Source organism: Gopherus flavomarginatus, chromosome 2 (assembly GCF_025201925.1).
Source record: "Gopherus flavomarginatus isolate rGopFla2 chromosome 2, rGopFla2.mat.asm, whole genome shotgun sequence".
In the NCBI taxonomy this organism is placed as follows: Eukaryota; Metazoa; Chordata; order Testudines; family Testudinidae; genus Gopherus; species Gopherus flavomarginatus.
In genome coordinates this window covers 93,107,756-93,124,114 of record NC_066618.1, presented here as the reverse complement: position 1 = coordinate 93,124,114, position 16,359 = coordinate 93,107,756, and the positions used below count along the sequence as shown (strand labels likewise).

Genomic DNA, 16,359 nt, shown 5'->3' with positions numbered 1-16,359 from the left:
ATATATATATATATATATATATATATATATATATATATATATATATATATATATATATATATATATATATATATATATATATATATATATATATATATATATATATATATATATATATATGTATGTATGTATGTATGTATGTATGTATGTATGTATGTATGTATGTATGTATGTATGTATGTATGTATGTTATAAACTTTTTTCTGTTGTTGTTTTTTAATCCCTAGGGAGTTTTAGAGCATTAAGAAACATTCCTGAAGATTATAAGTAAAACTATTAAAATTTAGCAAACCATACCTGCTTGAGCTGTTGTGCTAGACTGGCAGTGGAGGATGTTTCATTCTGTTTGAAAAGTCTTTCCTGGATTGTCTTTGTGTTTGGGGTAATAATAGGTGTTCTGTATCCAGTAGTAGTTGTAGCAGGACTTTGAGTGCTATGCTCTTGAAGGCGTTCTCCAAAACGTTCCAGAAAGGGTTTGATTCCTGATCCCCCTACAAAAAACAATGGTTTTAGCTTTGTAAGAGTCACACACTTAACAATTTTTAGACCATAAACATATTAGCTGCTTTCTTGTAAAGCCTTCAATGTTTTGCATTCCATACTCCACTATCTTTTGAACATGTTCAGCATGTAATTGTTGCTCTTTCTCCAAACAGAAGAGGAATGGACATTACAGCAGTGCAAATCAAAGTTTAGAGTGAGAGATGTCTCTCAGTGCAAAGGTACATCAACTGATAGTTAAAACGGCTTGGTTCCTCACCTACTCTCTCCAGAACCAGATCTCACTTACAAGTCAGTACAAAGTGGCTGAGAAATAGAAGGTGGAGAAGCTGCTTGGCATTTACCTTACTTTAAAATAGCATTGTTGAGTATAATAGCATAGATTTGTCTTCTACTCTAAGTGAGTCTTGGAAAGAGAAACTTAGTGAAGCAAAACTGTAGAGCTACCCTTTTAAAAAAAAAAAAAAATGAAATAAAGTTCAGTTTCGCCAGTCCAGCTTAGTTCTTTGTAAGGCTGATCAACTAGGCACATGAGACTGTTTGATTACTTTCAAGTAGTCTTCCCTAATCTTCTAGCGTCACATCATTAAGAGTCACTAGAAGTGCTCTCATAAAAATCCAAACATTACACACATCTTTAGAAACTGAGAAATGGATGAAAGTTTCATGCTGTAACTCCTATGTAAGATGTCTAGCGAACACCTCTTTGGTTCATGTGCAGCAAGAACCTATAGGATTTAATAATTTGCAAATCACTTTAAATGTACCAAGTTGGTTAGTGTGACATAGCACAACCATATGCAGTATCTTTGGAGAGTATTGTATAATTGTCATAAAGTTAATATGTATAGTTGCAGGCCAGAGATTATGTTCTACTCACAGTGAACGGTTACTGCAGCTCATCCAAGAACTAGAAACAGTAGGGGTAATTCTTGCAGTGACTGGGACTATAAACAGCTCCAGAAAAGTACCATCCCTTGGGGTGGTTTGCATATACTGGTTCAGGACAGGCTCAAAAGACGCAGGAGACAAAGAAAGAATTTGGGGTATAAAAGGCCAGCTTGAACTGATTCAATTCATTATGATCCCAACAGTCAAAGGTGCTGTAAGCCTAAACCCCTGGTCAGAAGGGAAAGGGATGTTGATCCCTACCCAGAGTGGAAACTGCTAGAGACCTGAGAGAGCAGAGTATTCCTTCAGTAGACCATGGGGAGGGTTCAAAAACACCAAAATTGTGACACCTGGTTTTAAAGGGATTGAAATATTCTTTATGTATAAAGAAGTTAGTTCAGAGCTTAAAATGGTTTCAGTGAGAGCTACCAAAACTATGTTCAGAGAAAGATGGGAATATGGAAGTTATATTTATGGAAGTACTTGTTAAGATATAGATATTTACGCCTGTGTGCAAAGGCCTATACTTTAAGAATTTAGGTGTATTCTTATCACTTAGCTAGTTATTGAGGTATTTAAAAAAAAAAATCAAAAATCACTGTCCGTCTCTGTAACGGCCTTCTTTTACTTGGATAGGGTAAGGCCTTCAGCTAAGATGTAGTTAGGCAGCCATAAGCTGGGAAGTATATGGTCACATCCTCACATTCCAAACTAGTCACATTGAAATAAGGTGCTATTAGGAATACAATCCTGTCCTGATAGTCCTATCACGTCCGGAGAAAGGGAAGAGCCTAGAAGACGTAAAAGGAAACTTAGTTTAATAGCATCCTGTCTAGCAAGAATTCACTTATCAATAGACACAGCTGGAAAACCCTTATGTCTGTATAGATGTAGTTGTGAAATCCTCACTTCTGTATTGTTTTGTATGTTTAGTTGCATGGGCTCTGTCTGGTTCTGTAATTGTTTCTGTCTGCTGTATAATTAATTTTGTTGGGTGTAAACCAATGAAGGTGGTGGAATATAATTGGTTAAATAACCATGTTACAATATGTTAGGATTGGTTAGTTAAATTTCAGTAAAATGATTGGTTAAGGAATAGCTAAGCAAAATTCAGGTTTTACTATATAGTCTGCAGTCAATCAGGAAGGGGGAGTGGGAGGGAAATGGGACAGGGACTGGGGATGGGGGAATTAAAATCATGTCTTGTTAAAAGGGGAAAATAGGAAAAGGGGATGGGAACAGGAACAGGGACACAGGCAAGGCTCTGTGGTGTCAGAGCTGGGAAGGGGGACACTAAGGAAGGAAACTGGAATCATGCTTGCTGGAAGTTCACCCCAATAAACATTGAATTGTTTGTGCCTTTAGACTTCGGGTATTGTTGCTCTCCGTTCATGCAAGAAGGACCAGGGAAGTAAGACGGTGAAGGAATAAGCCCCCTAACAGTTCTCTTAAATTATTACTAGGATGCTTGATTAGAATTCTATTAGTAAAAAGTTACAAGAAATTCAAAATATGAACAGCTAACCATTACATGGTATAGACCAGCATTAGCTAAAAAGGTAGTTTTAGACCTCAAGGAAAAAAGATTAGTACATTTGTTCGAAACATTTACAATAAGTTAAATTTAAAACTGAAGGTAATGGTTAAAAAGCAACTATATCACTCACTGCTTTAAAAAATAGGTCACTTACCTGGTGTTGTAGGCTTATCCTTATGTTCAAGTTGCACATGTGTTCTTTTGATTGGCTCTTCTTTGGACTGAACTGGCTGGGCTAAGATTGGTTTTACTGTTGGCTTAAGTTCCTCTGTTTTCTGGGGGCTGCAGAGCTTCTTTAATAGTTGTGGTACCTCAGGTTCCTTAGGACTGGGACTGGTTACTCTAGAGGATTTTGCTAAGTAATTTGGTCCCTAAAGAGAAAAAGAAATATACATTTGGCGATGATCTTAATTAAATGGGAAGACCACACATTCTTCACTCACCCAGAAAAAGCTAGATGAAGAATGTGGCACATAGCACTGTTTGAAATCTGAACACTCTTATTTCCCAAGAGAACAACAGAAAAGGCAAAACAATTACACGATGCCCTTAAATCCAATATATAAGTTTTTCTATATTGGATTACATAATTTGCCACCTGTTAGACTAATATTAAAGAATATGTGTATCCTTAATTCTAAATTCAGTGGAACACTGCAAGTTCATGAACGGGATAATTTTCATAACAGATGCTACTACTTTCAGATGTCTGACTTGAATTTTATAAAAATGTTTACATTTACAGTTGAGACTTGCAATCAACCACATGAACAATTGATTTCTAAAAGCCAGACCCTCATAATTCCTGCCTGCTAAATTACTCAGGGAGCGTGCCACTCTTATAAATCCCTATTGGTGACTAAAAAGGAGTGCAATTCACATACATTTGGAAGCCATTGCTCCCTTCTCTTGCTCATATGGTCCATCTTAATTTTTGCAATGAAAAGAGAAGCTTATGATAACCTTTTAAGTGTCAGATCAATGGTATAAAGATTGAAATAATAAACAAGAAATAATTAAGGTTATTCATTTTAAAATGGTCATGATCATTTGTCACGAACATTCAGATTAGACATGTAAGGGTAACATCCATCCCACAAAAAAAAGACATCAGGTTAGTTGTTAAATTTGATCACTCACCAATATCTTAGAGGTTGCTGATTTATTTACAGATACCTCAACAGCCCTTTGAGAACAGGATGCAGCTTCCTGCTTTACACTGCCGCTATTGATTCGAGCAGATGCTTCACTTGTAGTGGACAATTTGGATAAACAAGTAGTGCCAGGCTGTTCTTGTGTATTGTTTCGCTTTGCAGATGGATGACTTAGATCATTTTCCCAGGAACCAATTGTAGCAGCAAGGTTAGCTAAACGGCCTTTTCTCCCAACTGGGGTATCACTTGCGAGAGATGGCTGTTTGGGTGGGGAAACAGCCTGTTCTTTTGACAGGAGTGGAGGTAGGGGAGAACTTTCAGATGGATCTGAAAATTAAGACAAGTAGTTAAGAGCTGCACGCACTTTTTGAAAGACACTAGAAAGAGTCCACCTTTTGTCAAAATAAAGTTCTTATGCAACTCAATTACAATTGTTAGGTTATTTTGCAAAGACAATGGCAGATTATTTCCAGGGCCGCCCAGGACTCCAGGAGCCTGGGGTCTTTGGCAGCGAGGGGCCCCCGCTTCAGCAGCAGGGGGTCCTTCCACTCCGAGACCTGCCACTGAAGTGTCCCGAAGACCTGCGGCGGGGCCCCCCCACTGCCGAATTACCGCCAAAGCGGGACCTGCCACCAAAGTGCAGCCGGGTCTTTGGTGGTAATTCGGTGGTGGGGCGCCCCCACCGCGGGTCTTCGGGGCACTTCGGTGGTGGGTCCCGGAATGGAAGGGCCCCCCGCCGCCCAATTACTGCCGAAGACCCGGTTGCACTTCGGTGGCGGGTCCCGCTTTGGCAGTAATTCGGTGGCGGGAGGGGTCCTTCAGCCTCGGAGTTGAAGGACTCCCCACCAGCGAAGACGAGCAGCAGCAGAAGCAGCTCCGGGGGCCCAGGCTCCAAGAGAGTTTTCCAGGGCCCCCGGAGAGAGCAAAGGACCCCGCTCCAGGGGCCCCAAAGAACTCTCGTGCCCCACTTTCCCCCCCAACCCCCCGGGCAACCCTGATTATTTCACTAGAACCCAAGAAATGTTAAATTTCTAAAAACTGATTACACCAAGTTAACAATGATGTAAAAATCAGACAGGGTTTGGTAGAGTGTACAGAAGATGTATTCTCAATGACTTCCCATTTTTTTGGGCACCCATTTCTTTTCCCACAGTATTCATATTACAAAAAAATATAAAAGTCAGAAATTTAAAGAAATCTTGTATCAGGAACAGTCACTGAAAAAAAAAGTTCTCTAGCGCTTACTTACACCGTCACGACAAATGGTCTAATTTTTAAATTATATGAAATGGGACATACCATTATCATCCCAGCAACGTCGTTGTTGTGCCAGTTTCTGCATACGTGTTTTGACTGTAAGGGCTACAGGTACCTCAGATTTCAAGTTCTGCTCTTCCTTCTCAACAAGCAGTGGAACAGGCTGAACTGAGGGAGCCCTGTTTTTTGCAGTTGCTTGTGGCTGTTCAGCCATCTCAGTAGGAAGATGTTTCATGGACGTTGAATTAACTGGCTGTCTATTCTCTGAACTAGAAACGGGAACCTCCATGCTGTCAGGACAGAGCCTTTTTGATGGGGACGGCTTTGTACTAGGTTTCACTGTAAAAGTTAAAAGTATTTGAACCAGTCAGTTATCAGCCATCATCTCCACAGCCTGCAGTTAAAAGCACTGAAATACTCCATCTTTCTGAAACAGCTTTTCAATTTTTAAGCCCTCCCCTATGTCTTATGTAAGTGTTCCTTTAAGGGGAGGGGGAAAAAAAAAAAAAAAGAAAGGCAGGGGGGAGAATAGTTCCCCAGTCTTTATGTCCATCATCAAATCTTGATTGTCCCTTTAAACTCTGCATTTCCAAAATGTGTTTCAGTATTACTAACTAAGGAGAGTGACTTTCATAATAGTTTAAACAAATCACTGCTAAGTGGGCACTACATTTAGTCATCTGCAAGACATTTGCTACCAGTTTACAGGCTAGTAACATTTTGGACCTAATTAAAAAGGCAGGCAACAGCATCCCTTACTGCTGATTTTAGAAAGAAGAGGGTTAAACTTTGGTGCTAAAAAGTAGCATTTTTAAGTCAAAGTAGTATGTGTCAAAAGAAGTAAATGGGCATTTTCACATAGAAACAGTGAGCCATATGATTTTTCAAGAGGTTTTTTATTTCTGTACTATGCAAGATACCTTCTTCACTGGGCAAAGGTGACTGGTTACTAGTTTCTGACAAAGGTTCTCTAGTTCTCTTTGTCTGCATCGTGGGCCTCATTCCTGCTGTGGGTCGCTCAGCCATTTTCTTCTGCAAGTTCTCTCGCCTGGCACGGGTTCGTTCAAGAAGTTTCTAAATATTTAGAAAGGCAGATTGTTACATACTTCAGTATTCTAGTGGAAATGCATTTTACTAATAAAGTATAAATTACTGAAACACTGAATTTTTACAGTAAGTTCTCAGTTACATGTTTCTCATGTCCTACGCCAGAGGCCCCCAAACTGTCAGGTGCGCCCCGCAAGGGGGCACAGAGGAACGTTCAGGGAGTGCAGCGGGACCCCATGGAAGATGCGGAGAGAGCACCACCCAGCCCCACTACGCTCGCAGCTCTGCTCTGGCCACAGCCACAGCTCCCAACACCGCCCCCAGCCTCAGCCCCTGACTGCGGCCTGGCCATGGCTCCACAATCAGCCCCGGCCTGCCCCCAGCCTCAGTCCCTGGCCACAGCTCCAGTTCTGGCCCCAGACTCACCCCTATCTATGGCCACAGCCCCCTTACGCCCGGCCACAGAATCTCCCCAGGATCCACAGACAGGTGTGGGGAGGAGATATGGACAGGAGTATGAAGAGGTGTGATGCTGAAAAGTTTGGGGACCGCTGTCCTACACAAAAAAGATTCCCACTATGGAAACAAAAGACTGTACATCTTTCAGCTGTTGTAAGCTTACTAATTACACTATCCTTCTAAATAAAGACATTCATAAGTAATGACAGTGACAAATAGTGAATTAGTGACAACTGACTTCTAAACTGCCAGGTGACAGTAGCATTGCTAAAAACAGTCAACTTTTTGGTTAGTTTGGGGTTTTTTAAACCAAGTTGCCAAAATTGGTGTACATGCCAGCTGCATTGCAGATGTACGTTCTCTACAGCAGGGGTTGGCAACCTCTGGCACACAGCTCGCCAGGGTAAGCACTCTGGCAGGCTGGGCCAGTTTATCTGCCGCGTTCGCAGTTTTGGCTGATCGCGGCTCCCACTGGCCGCGGTTTGCAGTCCCAGGCCAATGGGGGAGGCGGGAAGCGGCACGGGGGAGGGATGTGCTGGCTGCGGCTTCCCCCATTGGCCTGGGACTGCAAATCGCGGCCAGTGGGAGCCACGATCGGCCAAAACTGCCGACGCGGCAGATAAACAAACTGGTCCAGCCCGCCAGGCTGCTTACCCTGGCGAGCTGTGTGCCAGAGGTTGCCGACCCCTGCTCTACAGCAACCCTTCTAGCTGACTGAGGTGCACCATTAACAGGTTCTGAAGTGAGTATGGTCAAAGGGATGTAGGGATTAGAGGGATGAAAGAAGAGCATTTTGAAGATGTCATGGATGCAGAGGATGTCATTAAAAAGAAATCTGTACTCCCACGTTTAGATGGCAAAAAATGAAAAACCACACCATCACAATATTTATCTTTATACTGACATAAGTATTCCATTTAAAAGAAGAAAGATTTAAACAAAGATATATCAGTTACATCCCCAAATATATGGGATATTTCTTCTGATCCACTGATCTAATTGTTATAGTTCACATGCCATTTTGGGCGTACTGACCTACTCCATTACGTATAAATCACTTCAATGAAAACAGTGTTTCTCAAACTATTGTACTGGTGACCCCTTTCACATAGCAAGCCTCTGAAAGCGACCACCCTTATAAATTAAAAAACACTTGTTTATATATTTAACACCATTATAAATGCTGAAGGCAAAGCGGGGTTTGGGATGGAGGCTGACAGCTTGCAACCCCCAGTTTGAGAACTCCTGGTTTAGAAGTTGTAACAAGTGATATTTGGAGTTACTCTGTCTTCAAGTACTACTTAAGCAATAGCTAATACAAATACTTTAAGGAATACAGTACTGCGTGATTTAATCAATTTTTAAATGTGACAAACTCCTTTGCGCTAACTTAAGCACTTTGAGATTAAAAAAAAAAAGTCAGTTAAGAAAGTTCTAGTTCACTTTGAAAAGGCAGCACTTTGTGCTATCACCACAACACAGCGCTAAGCAGTTAAATTCTGTGAGCTGTGTAACCCATTATCCTCCCTGAGTCACAGCAGTCAAATATAAAATTTCAGACTTTAACTGTCTAAAACACTTCAGATTCTTAGACAAAGTTTCATCTGCTCAATGTGCAGCAGCAGTCAAAAGAGCTAGAAGAATGTTAGGAACTATTAGGAAAGAGATTGATAATAAGATAGAAAATATCATAATGCCGTTATATAAATGCATGATATGCCCACACTTTGAATACTGTGTACAGTTCTGATTGCCCTCAACTTAACAACAAAAGTGATTAGTGGTATGGAACATCTTCCATATGAGGAGAGTAAAAAGACTGGGATTTTTCATCTTGGGGGGGAAAAAAAAAAAAAAAGAGAGAGAGAGACAATTAAGGGGGGGTTAATAGAGATTCATAAAAATCAATAATAATGTTGAGAAAGTGAATAAGGAAGTGTTATTTACCCCTCCATGTAATACAAGAACCAGGGTTCACACCCAGTGAAATTAATAAGCAGCAGGTTTAAAAACAAACAAAATGAAGTACTTCTTCACTCAATGCATAGTCAACAGGGGGGATTTGATTTAAATAGTGATTTAAATCACTAGTCAGGAAGACGCGATTTAATCATGGATTGCTACATAAAAGTGCATTCTTGTTGATTGTTATAACCTTAATACATATTCTTCACAACTCAGAGATAGAGACGACCCAAACTGGGTCTCTTTTAGGGCCTACTGCCATTAAAGGTTTTCCTCTCTAGTTTGAGAATGGTATGGTAGATCTCAAATCAATGAAGGCTACACTCAGACCATGGCTACACTGGCGCTTTACAGCGCTGCAACTTTCTCACTCAGGGGTGTGAAAAAAACACTTCCCTGAGCGCTGCAAGATACAGCGCTGTAAAGCGTCATGACGATGTGGTTTACGTGTAGCGCTGGGAGAGCTCTCTCCCAGTGCTGGCGCTGCGACTACACTCACACTTCAAAGCGCTCCCGCGGCAGCGCTTTGAAGTTTCAAGTGTAGCCATACCCTCAGAAAGACTTCTGGAATATGCTGCTCAAACAGTTTCACTTTTGTTTCTACTGCCTGTCCCTCCCTTCTCACATTTACCTCCAGACTTCTTCCCCTTGTCCAGATCTATTCCACCCCCAACAATCTTCTATACTTTGAACTTTCTGAAACTCTGCAATTTTAGAGGTAAATGATTGACTCTGTGTACACAAATTTGCAGAGGAACAATAGGGTTGAGGTCTGTTATTTCTCACCTCTATATATTTATTTTAAAACATTTTTACTGTTAACAAGCATGTTATCTTTGGAGACACAAATCCACAGTTTGAGAACTGCAAACTAAGCATCTCTGATGGTATCTTCTAGACTCAGCACTAAGTCCCATTGGGTAGATAGAAAGATTAACCTAAATAATCTATACAGAAGCCCCTGGAACCTCATAAGATTGGTTCCCTAATCCATGAACTATTGGAACTCAGTTACAAAACTTCTCTTAAACATTACATGAATATATTGTCTCATACTTGGAATTAGAATGTATAATCCCTATTCTATGAGGAACTATCTTTGGACAGGTTTTTTCCTCAAAAAAGCATTTTGTAAAAAAAAAATAAAAAAAATCCTATTTAAATCAAAAAATTTCAATTTAAAATTAAAAAATCCATTTCTTTTTAAATCATTGATTTTTATCCACCCTGATAATCAACCTGAAACTTGTTGCCAGGGCAGGTTGTGAAGGCCAAAAGTATAATTAGCAAAGAATCCTGTGGCACCTTGTAGACTAACAGACGTTTTGGAGCATAGGCTTTCGTGGGTGAATACCCACTTCGTCAGATGCATGTAGTGGAAATTTCCAGGGGCAGGTATATGTATGCAAGCAAGCTAGAAATAATGAGGTTAGTTCAATCAGGAAGGATGAGGCCCTGTTCTAGCAGTTGAGGTGTGAAAACCAAGGGAGGAGAAACTGGTTCTGTAGTTGGCAAGCCATTCACAGTCTTCGTTTAATCCTGAGCTGATGGTGTCAAATTTGCAGATGAACTGAAGCTCAGCAGTTTCTCTTTGAAGTCTGGTCCTGAAGTTTTTTTGCTGCAGGATGGCCACCTTAAGGTCTGCTATAGTGTGGCCAAGGAGTTTGAAGTATTCTCTTAAAGGCTTTGTATATTGCCATTTCAAATATCTGATTTCTGTCCATTTATCCTTTTCCGTAGAGACTGTCCAGTTTGGCCGATGTACATAGCAGAGGGGCATTGCTGGCATATGATGGCGTATATTACATTGGTGGACGTGCAGGTGAATGAACCGGTGATGGCGTGGCTGATCTGGTTAGGTTCTGTGATGGTGTCGCTGGTGCAAATATGTGGGCAGAGCTGACTTGGTGGAGATTTTGTAGGTGTTGGTCTCTGTCTGAGGAGTTAGAGCAGATGCGGTTGTATCTCAGTGCTTGGCTGTAGACAGTGGATCGTGTGATGTGCCCGGGATGGAAGCTGGAGGCATGAAGGTAGGCATAGCGGTCGGTTTACAGCCAAGCACTGAGGTACAACCGCATCTGCTCTAACCCCTCAGACAGAGACCAACACCTACAAAATCTCCACCAAGCATTCTCAAAACTACAATACCCGCACGAGGAAATAAGGAAACAGATCAACAGAGCCAGACATGTACCCAGAAACCTCCTACTGCAAAACAAACCCAAGAAAGAAATCAACAGGATTCCACTGGCCATCACATACAGTCCCCAGCTAAAACCCCTCCAACGCATCATCAGGGATCTACAACCCATCCTGGACAATGATCCCACACTTTCACAGGCCTTGGGTGGCAGGCCAGTCTTCGCCCACAGACAACCTGCCAATCTGAAACATATTCTCACCAGTAACTGCACACTGCACCATAGTAACTCTAGCTCAGGAACCAATCCATGCAACAAACCTCGATGCCAACTCTGCCCACATATCTACACCAGCAACACCATCACAGGACCTAACCAGATCGCTCCAAAATGTCTGTTAGTCTATAAGGTGCCACAGGATTCTTTGCTGCTTTTACAGATCCAGACTAACACGGCTACCCCTCTGATAAAAGTATAATTGGGGTCAAAAGAAGAATTAGATAAGTTAATGGCAGATATGTCCATCGACGACCATTAGCCAAGATGGTCAGGGATGCAATGCCATGCTTAGGGTATCCCCAAGCCTCTGACTGCCAGACTGGGTGAGAGGGGATGGGGCACTTGATAACTGCCCTGTTTTCTGTTCGTTCCCTTTGAAGCACCTGGCACTGGCCAATGTCAGAAGACAGGATACTGGGCTATATGAACCACTGGTTTGACCCCGTATGGCCATTCTTATGTTCTTGTTGTATGACTAATGGAATGTCAATCTCAGCAGTTCTGTGCGAAAGCAAAACGCTGACTCTAAATTTCTGTAACTAACAAGGGAGGACTCTGGAAAACTACATGAAGCCAGGAGTGCCTATGCTGACAAACTGCATGTCAGTTTTGGACTTCTCCCTGTTCCCTTGCGCTACCCCACTTCCCCCACAAAAAAGTGAAGTGCACAGGGAACCATGCATGTGTGAGAAAGTTTTCAGATGCAGAGAGTAAGTAATAAATATGCAGCAAAGGAATAGTTAAATAGCATATGTACGGTGGGACACGCAGAGTTATTCAAATACACATCCACATTCCATTCTGTTCCGTTAGCCCAGTTTGAGTGAAGTTTCAGTTGCTGCAGCTAGGATGTCATTTTAAAGGAATGTGCAGCCCCATTGTTGAACTCAAACTTTTACTGGTTTACAGCATACTCAAGTTTTCCAAGTAATAGTCATAACTCAAATTCTGCTCTTACACACTTGATGAATAAGCCACACTTTGAAGTGTCCGTTAGAATTAGTTTTGAAGCCCACTGGCATTTGAGGAGCACGGGGGAAGAGGAGGGGGGGAGAGGGAAAGAAGATAGTCTTACCATGTTGTGATGTTGTGTAAGGGTTTTGCCAAGGGCAAGAAGTTTAATTAGAATGTTTGCAGTTTTTAGTACTTGCTATAAAAACATACTTCCTAAATATATAACAAACTAAATGTGTACATAGTCCATGCATGATCTATTATCGTATTTTAAAGGTGCATACAAGTGTAGGGCTCCAAGTCATCTCACTTCTCACCTACACAGCTAACATCGTTAAGAGCATGTCTACACTTAGAGTACTGCACAGGCGTAGCTGTGCCACTGTAGCACTTCAATGAAGACACTCTAAGCCCATGGGACAGAGGTGATAGCTATGTCAGGAGGAGCAGCTCTCCTGCCAACATTGCACTATCTAAACAGGGGGATTGGTTGTCATAACCGTGTCACTCAGTGGTGTGGATTTTTCACACCCTTGAGTGACGTACTTATATTGATATAGGTCTGTAGTGTAGACGAGACATAGTGATAAATTGTTAGCTGACATTCAGAAGTCAAGATTGTGTTAGTTTTTGTATCTTAAGGCTATGTCTACACTGCACTTTCATCAGTAAAAAACTTTTGTCGGTCAGGAGTGTAGGGGAAAAAAACAAAAACAAAAACACACCCTGGCCAACCAAAGTTTTACCGATGGAAAGCGCCAGTGTGGACAGCAATTTGTCAGTGGGAGACACTCTCCAGCCAACAAACCTACCCTCATTGGGAATGATTTTATTTTGTCAGCCGGAGAGTTGTCTCCTGCCAACAAAGAGCAGCTACACTGAGTATCTTACAGTAGCACAGCTGTGCCGCTGTAAGGTACACTGTAGACATAGCCTATGGCTTATCAAGAGATATATTATTATACAACTAATGTAACTAAAATAGTAAACAGATGGTGCTTGGTATTTAATTTTAGTTCAAGGAAAGTTGTGTTAGGCTTGAAGGCTGACCAATACTAGCATATCATACTCCTTTCCAGAAATAATGGAATCAGTTCCTCCAAAAAGTTGTTACTTGAAGGACGCTTCTCTTTTGAAGCCCTGGAGAGATACCCGTTAGTATTGTGAAATATTTGACTAAAGTTTACTCTAAGGAACAACCTAACAGCTCCAGCTTGTACTTCTCAAAATTCAATTATGAACAAGGTTGTGTGCATATTGGAATACTTCCCAGCATGCAAAACAATTTTAAACTCAGTTCAGTAGTTTGGACTTGAAAAGGAATTTAAGACAAGTCTCATCAGGTCACTCACTACCAATTAAGGAAGCAATGTTAAGTTGTTTATATATAAAAAGCGTTACATACATAGAGACTAGATGGACTCAGCTTTAACATAAACTAAAGGCAGAACTATTGTTTCTGCTCCAATTTAATTAAACGAGTGCTACTTCTTTGTGCAGGCTATCTTCAATCATTTAAATTAAATCTCCGTAAAACATTCAGATACTCTTCAACCAGTTTAAGAGTGTTGGGGGGGGGGGTGCGATAATTTAACTAAAACCAATATAGAATTCGTTTTTAAACTTCAGTTACATCAGTACACAAACTGTTTAGACCAGTCTCAGCTAAGATTTCAAATTTTATCATAGCAGAAAATCTGATAATCTGCATTCAATTTGAACTTATATATAATTGATAAGAGTGTCAAATGTTTGGGGTTAAAAAAGGGTAAATTGGACTTCTTGAGGCCATTAGTGTTCAGTACAACATATTAACAACCCACACAAGTCAGCTCCACATTGGTACCTCAGTGTCATCTCTTTGGAGTTAGGAGAACAATTCTTCAGATGTTTTATTTTCTGTAAGTAGCAAGTTTAGATCAATTGCTGCCACCTCACTCAGTTCACCTTGACTTTACATTTTGTATTTAGAAGCCACACGTCACCTAAAGAGCAGCCACGTCTAACAATCATCTTAGAAGCAGCCGCCGCCTTGACCACATGATAAAGTCAGGAAAAGGAGAAGCTCCACAAGGGTGGCTACATCTGCTAGAGGCGCTACGCGGGGGCGCCCTGCCCGATTGCCCCCAGTCTCTCCCGTGCTCCAAGCGAGAAGCCCGTCGCACCCCCCTGCACACGGGACACCGCAGCGCCGCTGAGACAGCCACGTTTTTACGGGCTGTGTAACGCGAACCCCCAGGCAGCCAAACGTGCAAGAAATGACACTTCAGCAGCAGGGGCGGAACCTTATTGTGCTTCGCCGGCTTTGGAGCTGGAACTGGAGGGGGGTTGGGGTCTCATCTTCCACCAGGCGCCCCCCATCCCCAGACGCTGCCAGGGCCACCCCCCAACAGGGCACCTCGCAGCCCAGGAGCCTGTTGAAAGAGCAACGGTTTGGGCTGGGGCCGGGGGCAGAATCGATTCACACCGAGCTCGCGTACAGCAGCGACCCCCTGCGCCCCGACCCCCCCACCCCACGGGGTCCGACATCCCAGCGCCCCGATCCCCCAGCCCACGGAGGCCGTTCCAACCCCGGTCGTTTGCTCGCTGTGGGGGAGGGGACCGGCCGCTCACCTCGGTGAAGGGGTCCATTGCTGCTACTGCCCGGCGCCCCCCGCTCGGTCCCTTCTCGCGCTGCTCCAGGAGTGGCTAAACCACCACCCCAAACCGCTCTTAGGATTTTGAATTTCAGCGCCCGCCTCCACTGCGCACGCGCCAGATGAGACAATTCCACCCTCAGGCCCGCCTGCGCGGTCACGTGATAGCCGGGGTCGGGCAGGGAAGGGAACCAGCAACTCTAGGCTCCCTCTTGCGCATGTGCACTCAAAAGTCTCAGCGCAACCTAACCCACCCATTGAATCCAGATGCTTGTTGCTTGTGCAGGGAGGAAAAGGGGCGGGATAAAAGCTGTGACGGATATGGGCACTGGCCGTTCAGCGGGCAATGAGCGCGCCCATTGGCTGTAGGGGCAAAGTGGGAGAGGGTTGCCAACTGTCTAATCATACAAACCCACTTGCCCCGCCTCTTCCCCGAGGCCCTGCCACACTCACTCCATGCCCCCCCTCCATTGCTCGCTCTCCCTACCCTCACTCACTGTCTTTCACCGGGCTAGGGCAGGAGGTTGCGGTGCGGGGGGTGGGCTCTGGGCTGGGGCCAAGGGGTTTGGAGTATGGGAGGGGCTCCAGGCCGAGCCTGGGGCAGGGAGTTGGGGTGCAAGGTGCAAGCTCTTGGAAGGAGTTTGTGTGCTGGAGGGGGCTCAGGGCTGGGGTGCAGGGAGGGTGAGGGGTGCAGGTTCTTGGAAGGAGTTTGAGTGCAGGAGTGGGCTCTGGGCTGGGGTAGGGATTGGGATGCAGGGTGGAGGCTGCGGCCCGGAGGTGCTTACTTCGGGCAGCTCCTGGTTGGTGGCACAGCAGGGCTCAGACAGGCTCCCTGCCTGCCCTGGCCCTGCGCCGCTTCCAGAAGCAGGCGACACATCCCTGCAGCCCCTGGAACCGGAGAGGAAATGGGAAGGGGGCTCTGAGCGCTGCCTCTGCCTGCAGGCACCACCCCCACACAGGACCGGCGCTAGGGGTTTTAGAGCCCTAGGCGCACAGCAATTTCGCCGCCTCGCACACTGGTCCCGTGGCTCTGGTGGAGATGCTGCAGTCGTGCCTGTGGAGCCGCATGAGCAGCCAAGTGTGCACAGGCACCACTGGGGCAGCTCCACCAGAGCCACGGACCAGCGGACCCTCCGCAGGCACAACTGCGGTAGGTCCACTGGAGCCGCCTGCCGCCCCCTCCGGCAAAATGCCGCCCACCAATAATCCTGGCGCCCTAGGTAATTGCCTAGGCCGCCTAAATGCAAGCGCCGACCCTGCCCCCACAGGAACACAGTTCCTGGCCAATGGGAGCTGCGAAGTCAGCGCTCGGGACACAAGCAGCGCATGGAGATCTCTCAGAGGGCCAGAGATACGTGCTGGCCACTTCCAGGAGCGGCATGGGGCAAGGGCAGCAGGAAGTCTGCCTTAGCCCTGCTGCGCTGCCAGACTTTTAGCAGCCCAACCTAGCTCAGATTGGCTTCCCTAACCTCCAGGAGATAGAGCCCAATTCCAGGAGACTCCTGGCGAAACAGGGAGGGTTGGCAACCCAAGCCCTA

At 44.1% G+C, this 16,359-nt stretch overlaps 1 protein-coding gene across 5 annotated transcripts in view; it reads right to left on the bottom strand.

Annotated features, from left to right (window-relative positions):
• The window catches only part of ANLN (anillin, actin binding protein), a 73,711-nt gene extending 58,708 nt beyond the window's left edge, over window positions 1-15,003 (bottom strand). For 2 of the 5 annotated variants that reach the window (XM_050937675.1, XM_050937676.1), the window contains exons 1-6: window positions 14,799-15,002; window positions 6,261-6,414; window positions 5,383-5,679; window positions 4,070-4,410; window positions 3,084-3,300; window positions 298-491 (exon numbers count right to left, since the gene is read on the bottom strand). In XM_050937675.1, coding sequence (XP_050793632.1) covers window positions 298-491; window positions 3,084-3,300; window positions 4,070-4,410; window positions 5,383-5,679; window positions 6,261-6,414; window positions 14,799-14,816 — 1,221 coding nt within the window. In that variant the 5' untranslated portion in view covers window positions 14,817-15,002. Of the gene's footprint in view, window positions 1-297; window positions 492-3,083; window positions 3,301-4,069; window positions 4,411-5,382; window positions 5,680-6,260; window positions 6,415-14,031; window positions 14,165-14,798 lie in introns of those variants that run through there. The other 3 variants (XM_050937678.1, XM_050937679.1, XM_050937677.1) reach the window with 3 other exon arrangements.
• Between the last annotated feature and the right edge of the window lie 1,356 nt (window positions 15,004-16,359).